The sequence below is a fragment of the Furipterus horrens genome, unplaced genomic scaffold, assembly GCF_987537825.1.
Source record: "Furipterus horrens unplaced genomic scaffold, mFurHor1.1.pri manual_scaffold_4, whole genome shotgun sequence".
Classification (NCBI taxonomy): domain Eukaryota; kingdom Metazoa; phylum Chordata; class Mammalia; order Chiroptera; family Furipteridae; genus Furipterus; species Furipterus horrens.
In genome coordinates, this window is record NW_028327174.1 from 203394488 (window position 1) to 203408829 (window position 14342).

The following is a 14342-nucleotide window of genomic DNA, read 5'->3' on the forward strand; positions in this document are numbered from 1 at the left end:
GGCACCCACACTGGCACTTGCTTAGCTGGGGAGGTGGGGAAGGGCCTGGGAGTGGCGGTGCTCGCCCATCCACACCGAGGCCGGCAGGTCCTGTCCGCCCAGGCTACCCCCCACTGCCCCACCCAGGAAGTCCCAGTTCAGGCAGCCAGTGTCCTGGGGCAGCGAGGGCGGCTGGCTGCAGGCCCTGATGCAGTGCCCCTCCGGCCCCTGCAGGTGCTCGCAGCGGGGGCAGTTCCAGACTCTCCGGGGACATTCTGGCCATGTGGACCCAGGCCCTGGCCCTAGTGGGCGTGGAGGTTGACTGGGTCGGGCAGGTAAAGACCCCAGGCTGTAGGGATGATGCTACCGCACTGGGTCTCCCACCAACATGCGGAGGCCTGGGCTGGGGGTCCCAAGGAAGGGGCCCAGCTCCTCGTGTCCGGGCCAGGCCAACCCTGCCTGGGTGACAGGAAGGCTCATACCCCTAAGCCTCCGCAGGAAAAGCCCTCGTTCCCTGAACGTCCAGAAATGGGGGTACCCCAGCCCTGCCCCGCCTCCTGAAACCAGGGCCTGGGACCCGACTTCCTGGCTTCACCTCTCGGAACCCCCATGGGGAGCAAGTGAGCAAATCCACTCACTGCCCCACTCCCTCGGGGTCCCACGCTGCCCTGGGGTTGTCTGCTGCACAGGGGCCCACGTGGCCCATCCCCCTTCCCTGCTCTCCCAGCAACAATCGGGGTTCACACACCCCTCCCAGATACACACCGGCAAGCCGGGAGGGCCCGGGGGGCCGATCGGGCCGGAAGGACCGGAGATACCCTGTGAAGGAGCAGAAAATGCAGTCACTGCCAGGAGAGGAGGGGCCATGGAACCCGCATCGCCGACCACGGCTGCGTCTCTCCTGACAGCTGCCCTCCGACTCCGATGCAGGGCTGGCAGACCTGGGAGAGGAGACCCCCCCAGTGTGAGCCCGCAGGGCCCGAACGCCACCAGGAGGCTGACCGTCCCCAGGCCTGCTGCCCAGGCCGGCTGGAAGGGTCTTCTAGCATCGACAGGGCCACAGGGAGGTGACGGCGCATGAAGCCGTCCCTTCTGACATGGCAGTTTGGGATCCGGACGCGATCGCTCTGACATCCTGGCCCGGTGCCCTCGGGCTGCCTTCTGCCACCGGGTGGGCCTCCCCACTTAACAGACCCCAGGGGATGGGGACAGCACGTGTTCTGGAGTCTTGTCTGTCCATCTGTCCTGCCCAGCCTCTAAATGTGCCTTTCCCATGCCTGGAGCCTACAGCCTCAGGCCCACTCTCCCTGGTACCTATAGCCCTGATGGCAGGGTCACCCGCTGGGCGGAAGGGAAGGGAGAGGGGCCTCTCCTGGGAGGCCAGGGCCTTCTCCCTCTATGGCTGTGGAGCAGGGAGTGGGTATCAGGGATGGGGATGGGGCATGGGCAGACGGGACATGGGTCACTGTGAGAACCCAGACTCTCTGGCAAGCATGGCCCTCAGCGATGCTGCCAGGACCTCCCTGGGCTGAGGGCACAGAGCGGGAATAATGGTGGCAGATGAGGCTGGGGTTCCCAAGGACGCCACCCCAGAGCCGAGGACAGTTCTGCTTCGTTCCCTGTCCCACGGCTCTGCCCCTCCAGCCTGTCCCCTTGCAGGCCAGACAGGGCACACCCAGGGGCCTGCGTGTGCTCCTGTGACTGACAGGCAGGGACGAGGCCTGTGGCTCTCACGCTGCTCCGCCTGGGCCACTGGGCCTCCCGCGGCTCCTGGTGCCAGGCGGGGCGGCCCTCACAGGCTACAGCCCCTTCCCTGCGCTTTGCTGGGGTTGCCAGCTCCAACCAGCTGCGGGGCTCCCCGGGAAGGGCAGGGCCAGGTGCGCACACCTGGGTCAGGGTGCAAGCCCGCCACGTCCCTGGCAAACAGGGCTGAGAATCGCCATTGACCTCCTGGGCAGTGAGCTACGTCAGAGGCTCCTGCACACGGGTGGCGTGAAAGGTCTGCACCTCTGGGGCCATGGCGGCCACGCGTGGCACTCCGCCGCAGTCAGGGCCCGGGCTATCCTGCGGGCCATCCCAGTGTTCTGTGCTCCGGGGAGCTGTCCTCAGCTCTTCCCGTCTGGACTGCATGGACATGAGGATGTCCTTCTGTCCTGGCTCTAGCACGTTGCCTTTGGGCACAGAGGGCTACCACGTGGAGCTTCGCTGGGACGGCCACGCCACACACCTGTTCTCCCTTAGGTCCGGAGGAGCCCTGCGGGCCGGGGAGGCCACGATCACCCTTCTCGCCCTGCTCCCCGGGGGGGCCAATGAGTCCGATCAGGCCTGGGTGACCCTGTTGGAAAAAAGGGTATGAAGGGCCGCGGCCGGGGCAGCGCCTCGTGTCCAGCCATGCGGGGCAGCCCGCCACGCCCCGGGATGCCCCCGGCCACCAGCCAATGTCTCCTGGACAGAAAGGGCAGGTCAGGGGGCCCAGCAGCTGGTCTGATGTGGAGAAACCCTGAGAAACAAAGCCACAGAGCCAGACCTCACGGGTGAGGGCCCCGAGTGACAATGTCACGGAGGCACATTTTCCAACACGTCCGTGGTGGATGCACGCGAGCACGGGGCAGCATCCGTGGGCTCAGGTGGGAAGAGTTTCAGACCATTGCAGAGACCACCACTGTCTTGATGTGTTTTTTTTTAAAGAAAACCCCTCTGCACACATTCCCATGAGATGGTTTGCTGTCTACGGGCCCGCAGAGAGTTCTGAAAGGGCCCCTCCAGCTTCCGCTACGTTGTGGGCTGGGTTGGGCGTCGGAGTGGAAGAGAAAGACCCCCCGTCGCCTTCTCTCTCAGCCATCGGGCTTGCCAGAGAGCCTTCCGCTTATAAATGAGTCACCGTCAGCTCAGGAGTGTCAGCCCCGAGAGGGAAAACGAGGTGCTTGCCCCCCAAGCTCCCCGCAGGCTTCCCGTGGGCAGGACCAGAGACCCCGCATCAGAGCGAGCGAGCGTCTCCTCCTCGGGCCCTGGACGCCCGTCAGCAGGGACCCCCGTGCTGCGCAGTGGCCCAGTCCTGCTGCGTCTGAAGCCATGGGGGGCGGAGGGCCGCGAGCAGCCACGCAGCGGCACCTGAGGGCACTTACCTTTTCCCCTTTGGGGCCAGAGTCTCCTTTGAGGCCGGGGAGTCCTGGGGGACCCTGCAGGGGGAGGGTTAGGGTCAGGCTCTCTCCCAGCCCCACCCCCCGCCCTCCTCCAATGCAGGGGGATCCTCGGGGACGTCACTCACCATGGGGCCGGGGGGGCCATCGGGGCCCGGGGATCCCGGGAGGCCTTGTTCACCCTGAAACACAGCCGTCCCCCCGTGTGAGTCCCGCGGTCCCCATGCCTGTGCCCACGCCACCCCCCGCCCCGGCCTCCCGGTTCACTCACCACGGGGCCAGGGATCCCTCGCAGGCCGTCCGGCCCGGGTTTCCCAGGGGCCCCCTGGGGGCCGATGGGGCCAGTCTTCCCAGGAGGGCCTTCCAAGCCGGCTTCCCCCTGCAGGGCGGCAAGGCCGACAGAGTGGGGTCCACGTGCTGACGCCGGGGGCACCCTGGCCCAGGACGCTACTCAGAAACCCCGGGGAGTCCTGGGGCTGCCCCGATTCCCCACGTTCCTGTGGAAGCGGCCTGGCCTGCTCTCCATCCCACCAATTCCCTCTGCCAGCTGGGCTCCCCGTCCCCAGCGATCACGCCACGACACTGATTGTGGCCACCACAGCAGTGACAGCCGGCCCTGAGCAGACATGGGGCCCAGTTGTGACGGGGTGTTTCCAGGAGGAGGCTGACGGGGCACCGGGGTCCTGGGGGAACGGCCCCACGGGTGCTCTGGGTGCTGGCTGCCAGCGCCCTGCGTGGGGGTCCGGCACCCGCCTTCTCAGCCCCTCGTGGGCACTGTCGTCACCTTGCCGCGCAGGTGAGGGCGCAGAGGGGTGGCCAGGTCAAACGCCAGCGCCAGGTCACACAGCGCCCCATCGCCCTGACACCCGCGCCCACTCCCCATCCCTCGGGCGGGCGGGACAGACTCTGGAGCCCGGCACCCACGGCCACTGGCGAGCCGCTTCCAATTTGGAAAAGACCGACTGGCCCAGGTTTGCAGGGACAGCCAGGCCTCCAGGGCCCATGGCTCCTCCCTGCCCCCAGGACTTTCCAACGTCAGCCACGCCACCTCCCACCCAGCCCGCCACCAGGCAAGCGGCTCTCTCTGGACGTTCTATACGCACAGTCGCGGCCGGGCTGAGGGCACGTTACCTTGGCTCCCTTCTCTCCCTGTCGGCCTTCAGGGCCTGCGGGCCCGGGGGGACCCTGGAACAGCGAGAGAGACACACGCGGTGAGTCGGCTGTGGAAGCCGAGGGGCGAGCGCAGGGTCTGCAGGGGACGGGCCTGGGCGTGGAGGTCGCGTCTGGGTCGTGCCGGGCCCCGGGCCAGCGCACCCTCAGAATGAGCCAGAATGACTCAGAGCTGGCAAAGGCCTCGGGGTCCACGAGGGAGGCGCCCGGGCTGCTGTGAGCACCGGGCCAGCCGCCTCTCCTGCGCCTCCCACCCACAGCTCGGTTTTTGTGACACCAGCAAAAGGCTAATGAGTCAACATGCAAAGGACTTCCTGGCAGCTTGTGGTGACCTTTGTGAAGGTCTGGCCCTGGGGACCGGGCGTTTTTCAGCTCCGTGGGTGTTTTCCTCCCACGGTGGCCATTGCGACGGAGCCAGCACTCGGCTTCTCCTGAGAGGCAGAGGCGCATGGGCCCGGCAGGTGTGGGGCTCGATGGTGCGGCGGGAAGGCGCGTGGAGAACGCACTTCTCACCGACGCACCTCCCGGGGTCCGAGCCGAGGGTGGGGGCAAAGCAGGCTTCATGCGGCAAGTTGGCGGGAGAGGACGCGTCTGCAGAATTATTTACCCTTTTTCCTGGAGGCCCAGATGGACCGGGTTCACCAGTGGGGCCCGGGGAGCCCTAGAGTCAGAGAGAGAACACGGGACTGAGGGGTCGGGGTCTGCGGGCCTCAGGCGGGCAGCTCTGGGCCGGTCCGTGGCTAAGAGAACACACTGGGTTTCCACCAACTCTGTCCCCGCAGCCCCGACCCTGCCCCCTCGCCCCGGTGCTGGCACCACGGGGTCCAGGTGATGTCATCCTGCAGTTCTCTGCTTCGACCCCCGTGCATTGTGGCGCCCGGCCGCGGCAGCGTGGGGAGGCCGGACCCACGCCCCGCCTGCTGCAGCGTTTGGGGGAGCCCTGGCCCACTCATCACAGTCGCCCTGACATCCGGTGACGGGCTCCAGCCACACCACTGCCCGCGGGCGTCACCTGTTGCAGGCGTGGATGCTGAGGCAGAAGGAGGACCCGTGTCGTCCCGGGTCCCAGGCCAGGGCCTAGTGGTGGGGACCCGGCCGCAGAGCTGGTGTCCCTAAGCTGCCTCTGCTCACTGCTCCCCTCACGTCAGTGACCCTGCGTGGCACACCCCAGCAGCACTTGCCAGGTAGGTGCAGGGTGGGGACCGGGAGAGCTGTGAGGACTCAGGGTGGGCCCCACGGGGCACCCCACACAGGGGCTCCATGGGGTCTGCTCCACCCCAGGGACACTTGGCCTGAGCCACATTTCAAAAACCCAGCACGAGGCGCAACAGGTCACGGCAGGTGTGATCTCAGCTCCAAGTGGGAAGAGCTCGTTGGAGGAGGGACATTCAGGCCGCCGGCTCAGCAGAAATAAGCTGCCCCTGCGGGTCGTGGGTGGCCACTGGGGCGGGCCAAGGACGCCCGGGCGAGAAAACTCTGGGAAAACGGTCCCTGCTTTCAACAGACCCTCAGAGGAAGCCCACGGCCCGTCACGGTCACGGACCAATGATACAAGGGGACTGGCTTTGGGTCGTCCTCAGACAGGAACAGAGCGAGCCGCAGACCCCCAGAGTGCGTCCTCCCCCGGACCCCCGAAGGGCAGGGTAGGCTCACCGTTTGCCCAGGCTCGCCGTCGTCCCCTTTGTCACCAGGGGGACCATCTTGACCCTGTGGGGACGAAAGCAAGTCCCTTCAGCCTCCTGGTGGGCCCGAGTCCAGGCGCTGACACCTCAGTCCCGTCCCGAAAAGCCAGCCCCACCCAGTGGGGCCGGGATACAGCGTTCGAGGTGTGGACACGTTCCCCAGCAGGTGCCCAGAACGTGGGTGCCACGTGGGAGGACCCCGTGCCCCAAAGAGCGTTCGTGAAGGAGAAACCCCAAGAAAGCAACAGCGCTGGCAAAGGCGGGTCGGCACGCGGGCACCGGGCGCCGCGGCCTCGGGCACCTACCGCGGGGCCAGGCTCTCCGGGGGGCCCGGGATCTCCGGGAAAGCCGACAGGGCCCTGAAACGACAGAGAGGCACGTCCATCCACCCGCGCAAGGCCCGGCGTCGCTGCGCACAGGCCGCCTCCCCGCCAGCCCCCCGCGAGAAGACCGCAGCACCCGCCGCAGCCTGCGGGCCCTTCCTGGGACAGCGTCTCATCTGAGTCACGCGCCAAGCCCTGAAGCGGGCAGGCAGGACCTGTCCTCTCGTGCTCGGAGGCCACACTTTCTGTCCCCGAGCTCGGAGCCAGGCCGGCCTCAGGAGTGGGGTGTGGCACGGAGCCCGTCCCAGCGCGCCGCCTGTCCCCACTCAGCCCCTCCGCTTGGGCTCAGCAGCTGCGTGCAAACCTCCAAACTGGAAATGCCCCCGGGGTGCGGGGTGGTCAGGGCGCTTTGGTGCCCTCAGGAGAACAAGGCCGGTCTAGACGCAGGGCCCCCACCCCACCTTGGGCGCTGCAGCGTCCTGGAGCTACTCACGGGGCTGCCCTTGGGGCCGTCGTCTCCGGGGGGGCCTTTGGGTCCGGGGGGTCCGGCAGCACCGGAAGGGCCCGCCTCGCCCTTCTCTCCCCTCTCTCCTCTGGGTCCCTGCAGGGAAAGGCCAGTGCCCATGTGCCCAGAGCCGACCTCGCTGTTTCCCAGAGCGAGGCGCTGGCACGCGTGTGCCCCGTGGTGGCAGCCCTCTCTCAGGTCACTGGAGCCCGGCTGTGGGCCAGGTGCCGGGCAGGTGGGGCTCAGCAGCTGCCTGCGCTGCCCCTGAGAGCTGGGCCCTGCTGGCACTGCCGGGCGGCCTGCAGCGCGCCCTGGCTTCCTGGGGCCTCTGAGGCCGAGACTCTGCCTCTGGATGGGCTGGATGGCGGGCATCGCGGACCCTGAAGGGGGGCCCTCTCTGTAGCGCACAGGTGGAGGGAGCCGCTGGATGCCCAGGAGGAGACCTCTGTCCATCAGAGGCCTGGAAGAATTCGCACCTGCCTGCAGGGCTCTGAACACTCCGGGTCTGGGCTGACAGGGGACAGCGTGGCCCCCCATTTACGGCAGCCTGCGAGGGGCCCGGGCGCCACAGCCGGCAGAGCCCCCGGCAGCCACGGTCCTGAGCGTTCCTTGCTAACGTGATTTGTGTGCACACACGTACACACGCAAGGACGCAAACACACACACACGCTCACAAACACACAAACACATGCATGTGCGTGCAAACAGGTGCACACACGCACACACAATGTGAGTGCGTGTGCACACGTGCTCCTGTTTTGCTGTGTCCCATGAGGTAGGCCCCAGAGGACATGTGGCTCCCATCCCATGGGTGGGAGCTCTGATGCAGAGCGGGAGCCGCTCGCCCAGCCCCCCCCGCGCAGGGGCCCCGCCCCCAGTGACCACCACTCACCGGGGGGCCCCCTTCTCCGGGAAGACCAGGCTCGCCAGCTTCGCCGGGCTCACCCTAAGGGGGAAACACAGTGGTCACGGCGGTGACGGGGGCCTTTCACATCCTCCCTGACGTCGGCCCCAGGGCAGGGGACCGGGGCTGAGACAGTGCTCGCCGCCCTCCGGGGGCTCCCGGGATGGGAGGAGAGGCAAGTGAGGAGTCCAGCGGTCACGGTCAGGGACAAGGCGGCGGCACGGCCGGACGCAGGAGCAGAGTGCACGGGGTGCCGGCGGCCCCCCCGAGCGAGCGTCAGAGGACGGCCATGAGGTGCTGGGGGCGGGGCAGGGCCACACCGCGCGTGGGGGGACGGCCGGCGGGGCAGAGAGAAAACCACACGGGGCTCAGCGACGGGGCCATCGGACAGGGTCAGGGGCGCGTGCGGGGGCAGGGCTCCGGGACACGGGCTGGCGTGGGGCTGGGGCACTGAGAGGAGGACGCGTCTGAGCAGAGGCAGCGCACGTGACTGGTCTGCGCTCGCAGAAGATGGAGCACTTCTCAGTGTAATGGCTGACGTCTGAAAGAAAGTTCTGGAAGTGGTGTCCAGGGAATGCAAATGGATGGAAGCGCCGTTCTTCCTTTCAGCCCCAGGAGCGAGGCTAAGTGCTTTGAAAGCAGAGCGAGCTCCTGAGCGTGTAGTGGAGCAGATTTGAGCCCCATTACGTCCACCGCACGCACGTGTGAAGAAGCGTGCACACGGGTGTGCGCACACACGAGCAGGCGGGCTCAGGGCCAGCCCCGGGACCAGTCGGTGAGGCCCTGGGCCACGGGCTTCAGGGAGCACACACTCCTCCCTCTCAGGCTAGGTCCCGCGCGAGGCAGCCGGCCCCTGCGGCCTATCGTTTGTGAGTTCTGCACACGCTGCCGTGCGGGAGCTCACAGCCCCTGTCCCACTGCCCGCGCCTCCGAAGCGCCCCCTGCCCAGCACCGCACCTGCACGTCTCCATGGTCCCGGCTGCACGCACACACAGGAGCGCACACATGGACACCCCCCCACCCCAGGGTCTCACACACGCACGCGTCGGTCACAGGAACAGGTTAAGGGGTGTGAGGTACCTTCTCTCCCACGGCACCAGGATTGCCTATTCCGCCCGGGGGACCTTGTGGCCCGTCAGCTCCTGGCGCTCCAGAGGGTCCCCGGGGGCCGGGAGGACCCGGCGGTCCCTAGGAGGAGGAGGAGAGCCATTGAGCAGAGAGTTAACACCCCCTTTTATGGAAATGGACATCAGCTGGGTCCTGGCACACTTACCATCTGGCCCACGTCTCCCGTCTCGCCCTTCTCTCCCGGGGGTCCCGGCAGGCCCTGAGAATGGAGGGGGCCAGGGCTGAGCAGGGCAGTGCAGCCCCCCCCCCCCCGGCACACACAGCTCTGGGCTCCCCGCACCACACCACCCACGCCCCCGCAAGCATCAGGAGCTCGGGAAGGCGCTTCCCAGCGCGCCGTGAACCACGAGGACACCCTGGGACTCCAGGTCTGGGAATCGGCCCGAGGAAGGACTGAGAGGTGCGTGAAGGCTGACGGGCACCGTGCCCCGCGGCGCCCGCCAACCAGTGAACCCGAAGGAGCCCGCGGTGGTGGGGTGTCTGCAGTAATTCCGGCACCAACACACGCCGGAATGCTACGCAGTGGCTGCGAGTCATGTTTCCAAAGGTAAATACAGACCGATGTGGGCAGGGAACAGCGAGTGACACTGGCCACGCCGCACGGCGCGCAGTGACGTGGGGGAAACAGGGCCAAGCTTCCCGCCCACACGCAGGATTATGCAAAAACTAAAGCGTCGCGGGCGCGCACACGTGGAGCTATGGACGTGAGACGTGCCCAAACGTGTGCGGCTGCCATTCCTAGGTGACGTGTTTAGAAGTCATTTTTGTCTTCTTTTCTTACAATTTATCAGGGGTTGCCAATGTTTCTACTATGACCACGGAAATAAAGGTCACAGATGAGAAGTTATCACGGGCACATCTGGGCCTATGGGAGTTTGCGGCACCTCCGATTTATGGGGGAGCCCAGGAGGCCCCTGCAGCCCGGCCTCTGTGGCCTCATTCTCAAAAAGACGAGAGGAAGGAAGGCAGGGGAGAGGGGGCGAGGGTGGCGGAGGGGGGTGGGGGGGGAGGGGGAGGAGGGAAGGGCGGGGGAGGGGGAGGGCAGGAGAGGGGGGAGGGGGGAGGGAAGGGCGGAGGAGGGGGGAGGGCAGGAGAGGGGGAGAGGGGGGAGGGGGAGGAGGGAAGGGCGGGGGAGGGTGGCGGAGGGGGGAGGGTGGGGGAGGGGGAGGAGGGAAAGGCGGGGGAGGGGGGAGGGCAGGAGAGGGAGGAGAGGGGGGAGGGGGAGGAGGGAACGGCGGGGTAGGGGAGAGCAGGGCCGGGAAGGGACAAGCACAAGCACAGGAGCCACGGGGGTCGGCCACCAGCCGCCGTCCAAGCTCTGCAGTCACCTGCAGCCCCACAGGTCCGGGGGGCCCAGGAAAACCTCTCGGACCTTCGTCCCCTTTCTGCCCAAAGAGGCCCTGCTGGCCCCGAGGCCCTGGCTCTCCGTCGGCTCCCTGCAGGGGACAGGGGAGCAGGGGTGAGGACTGGTTCCTGGTGCCACCAGCTCCAGGGGCGGGCTGCACGTGTCCCTCACCCGATACTCACAGAGGGGCCTGGCTGTCCGATGGGGCCTTGGGGACCCGTAGGCCCAGGCGGACCCTGCGGGGAAGAGGCAGACACAGTTGCACACCGAGTCCCAGTGTGGGCCCAGCGAGGGGGGCTGGGTAGAGCAGCCGGCCCCGTCCTCGGCCATCAGTCCAGTCCCCACTGGCGGCCGTCTTGCAGCTCTGAAGCCGGTGACACTCTCGGCTCAACCCTGAGCAGTGGATGCCACCAAAGTCCTGCCGGAGGCCACCAGGCTGCAGCGCAGCTGCCACCACACGCCCACGACGTGGGTCATGGGGGCTCCGCCTAACAATCGCGGACAGTGAGCACGCAGCTCATCCGTGGCTGAGCTGGGGCCTGGTTCCAACGTCCAGTCCTGACGCCGTGACTCCCTGTCCCTGTGTGTGTCCCCAAACGCAGCTCACTGTCAGCACAGGGAGCGTGTGAGGCAGGGAGGCGAGGGGGACGGGGCACGGCCATCCTCGGGACCCGACCGGCACCTCCGGAGGCCCCAGCAGGGACACGGCCACCCACTGCCAGGGGACAGATACGCCAGGTGGAGAGGACCGAGGACACAGCAGGCAGGACAGGCCCACGGCCCCGGGAGAAGCTGGCAGCCGAGGGACAGATGAAACAGAGACAAGAGGGGGAGGCGGGGAGGCGTGCGGTCACACTGAGCCTCCGTGAGGTCCCGGCAGCTCAGCGTCGGGGTGTCCTCGCGCCCACAGACCCACGAACCTCACACACAGGAGGGCTCTGCTTCCCCTGCTGCCCGGGACCCGCGAGGGCCTGCTGATCCTGTGTCAACAAGGGGTCCACGCACGGACAGACATGCGCACACAGCTGTGTGCTCACATGTACACAGGTGTCACACATGCACACACACACACACGCACGGGGGCTGAACAGAAACGAGAGGCGTCAGCTGTCCTGTCTGTTCTCAGCTCCCCGTGGCGACAGTAATCACAGCAGCTGATGTCGGCAAAGACGGCCCGCCACGCCCCTGTGCCGTGACCGCCCCGCCACGCCCCCGTGCGGTCCTCACCTGTTCTCCTTTGTCCCCCTTGCTCCCCTTCTGTCCCGGCTCCCCGATCTCTCCCTGCGGGAAGACGCGGAAGGTATCAGCCTCCAGACCACTCGGCCCCGATCTGCTCCCATAATTCATTTCTCTTGGAGAGGAAGAGCCCTGCCCCTCCAGGGAGTTCTGCAGGCTTCCCCGGAGGAGGCGCTTCCGTCCATGAATTTGATTTCCTTTACGGAACTCGAGGGGATTTGAAAACACGGTGAAACCGTGGCGAAAATATTTGCTTTGTCTGTCAACGCAGCCGACGAGGACAGACACCACGGTCACTGTGCTTCCAAAGACGCGGTTCCCGTCGCCCCGCGTCCCCGTGGAGCGGGGCCGGCTCCACCCTTGGAGGCCTGGCGTCCTCTGCCATGAGCTGACAGCGCCGGAAATGCCACCAGGGTTCTTGTAAATGGAAAATTAAACCGAAGAGCTTAATTCGGTGTCCTCATGAAGCCAAGCAGCAAACGCCAGGTGCGCAGGGATAGTGCTGGACTGTGAGGCAGGTCCCCGCGACAGGGCCCTGTGGGCTGCAGTGGGACGTTTGAAAACAGCCGGTGAGCAAAAGCTCACTGAATCGGGTTCCGAATTCGAAAGGATTTGGGGACCAGCTGCGTTCCCCTCGCTCTGCCGCCGACGGCAGGAGCCCCCGCGAGAAGGAAGCGAGCAGTTCCTTGGTTCGCGCACGCTCATTAATCAAGCGGACGGGGATATTTATTACGACATCTCGTAAGTGGGAGAGGGCTCGTTTGTCACCACTCCTGCGTGAGCTGCTCCAACACCATCCACGAACACGGGGCGCGCAGAGCAGGCGTGGGGGCGCTCTGTCCCCGGAGCCCCCCTGTTACCCGCACCCCTTGTTTAAAGCGACCGCCAGCCTGGCCGGCACCGTTCGCAGGCAGCAGGGTGTCTGGCTCCCCTCACCTTGTCTCCGTCTTCTCCGGGGGGGCCCACGGGGCCGGCCGGGCCGGGCAGCCCCACGGGGCCCTGGAGACCGTCCCGGCCAGCTGGGCCTTGCGGCCCTTTCTCGCCCTAAAGAGGAGAGAAGATCTGTGATCAAATGTGGCTGATCCCCCAGGGCAGGACCCTCGGGCCGGAGGCTGGCAGTGTCCAGGGGGTGACCATGTCCGCTGTCCCGATGGATGGCAGCCAGACGCTCGGAGCCTGCCCTGCACCACCCACGTCCTGCATCGGCGCGTCCCATCCACGTCCGACCCAGGAAGCGCTACAATTACGGGGAGGAGACTGACGCACAGGGGGGCAGTAGAGCCAGCACTCAACCGCACCAAACGGGTCCCTGAGCCGTGAGCAGGGCCCTCTGAGGCAGAGTCCTGGCCTCTGCACCTTCATGACCCTCAGCCCTCTGCAGACACCTCCGTGCCAAACACACACATGCACACTCACACGCCACACACATGCACACCAACACACACATTACAGCCACACTCACATGCACACACACTCACACATTACACACATGTACACCGATACAGGCATTACACCACCCACATCCACACATGCACTCACATGCTACACATGTGTGCTATGCACACATGCACGTTTCAAACAATGAGCACAACATATGCACGCTCACGCTCATCACACATGCGCACATGGATGCACACAGCACACACTCATACATGCACACATGTCACATCCTCATGCATGTGCATGCTCGTACACACATGCACGCACACACTCAGACGTGTGTACTTACATGTGCATGTTCTTGAGTATGCATGTTTGTGCACACACCCATGCACACACATGCACCCACCGATGTGCATGCATGTGCTCACGCGCACACACACAAACAGACCCTGTCCTCCTTCCCTCATCACCGTGGCTCACGGCTTGGTACCCGGCCCGGTAACACCCCTCACTAAGCTCCCGCTCCGCTCAGTGCTCCCGGTCTCCACGTCATGCTGAGCGGCTGGGATGCGCGCACCTGAGCTGATCATCCCTTTCCTCCCGTGGGCGTACAGATGAGGGGGTGCGCGCTGGCGTGGGGACGCGGGAGAGGTGGCGCCCACTCCGTGTCAGGGCTCAGGGCCGCGGCCCCTCCGGCACGGCGCTCCCCCACGTGAGCCCCTCCGCCCGTGCAGCCCACGCCTCACACCCGCCTCCCATGGAGCGGCTCTGCCCCCTCACTGAGCCCGCGACGCCGGCCCCTGTGCTGGGGGCCCTCCGCCCCACGACACCGGTCAGGCGGCCACGCTGGGAGACACCTGACCTTCGCCCAACCTCTTCTCCTCTCTGCAGCTATTCCAGGGAACGACACGCTTTCTGTGGGTCCTGCTGTTCTCGAGGTTTCTGCTCCAATAGTTACTGCATTTGTGTGAACTCAGTGGGCTCCGAAGGCCCGCCAGACGCCAGGTTTCCAACAGTGTTGGGGGGACTGGCGTCCCTGGGCGCCTCACCAGAAATGATCAGGCGCCATCAGACTGCCAATAACACGCACATGGGTCCTCGATGGCCCAGGAGTCCCCAGCGTGGTTCAGTGGGGAGTTCTCCCCGGAGGAGGTGACCCGGGCCCTCAGTCCACCCATGAGCCTCGCAGAGCAAGATGCACGAGGAAAACGCCACTTTTCTAACCAAATCCATTGGCACGGGCACTGTCACTCCGGCGGAGACGGGTTGCGTTGACATTTGCCCGTCGCCCCAGAACCCGGCCCGCTCTGGCATTCTGAATTCAGGAGGGACACTGAGCTGAAGTCTGTCCCCACAGCTGACTGCATGCGCGGCAGGTGGCAGAGTCAAACGTGGGGCTGAGTGTAGCTCAGGGAAGTGAGGGTGTTTGTGGGTCATCAGTGGGGGGCAGGGGAGGAGGGGCTGGCAGTGGGCTCCCCAGGAGGCATCTAGGCAAGAAGGGGACTCCGTCTCCTTCATGGAAACTGAGGCTCAAGAAGCGCCCACCC

The 14342-nt window shown here is 66.2% G+C and overlaps 1 protein-coding gene across 2 annotated transcripts in view; it reads right to left on the minus strand.

Annotated features, from left to right (window-relative positions):
* The window catches only part of COL5A1 (collagen type V alpha 1 chain), a 126113-nt gene that overhangs the window by 14740 nt on the left and 97031 nt on the right, over positions 1-14342 (minus strand). For both annotated transcript variants that reach the window (XM_090274986.1, XM_090274985.1), the window contains exons 43-59: positions 12349-12456; positions 11404-11457; positions 10359-10412; positions 10160-10267; positions 8977-9030; positions 8784-8891; positions 7692-7745; positions 6788-6895; positions 6277-6330; positions 5943-5996; positions 4897-4950; positions 4251-4304; positions 3391-3498; positions 3248-3301; positions 3105-3158; positions 2207-2314; positions 745-798 (exon numbers count right to left, since the gene is read on the minus strand). In XM_090274986.1, the coding sequence (XP_090131112.1) occupies positions 745-798; positions 2207-2314; positions 3105-3158; positions 3248-3301; positions 3391-3498; positions 4251-4304; positions 4897-4950; positions 5943-5996; positions 6277-6330; positions 6788-6895; positions 7692-7745; positions 8784-8891; positions 8977-9030; positions 10160-10267; positions 10359-10412; positions 11404-11457; positions 12349-12456 (1242 nt within the window). The remainder of the gene's footprint in view (positions 1-744; positions 799-2206; positions 2315-3104; positions 3159-3247; positions 3302-3390; positions 3499-4250; positions 4305-4896; positions 4951-5942; positions 5997-6276; positions 6331-6787; positions 6896-7691; positions 7746-8783; positions 8892-8976; positions 9031-10159; positions 10268-10358; positions 10413-11403; positions 11458-12348; positions 12457-14342) is intronic.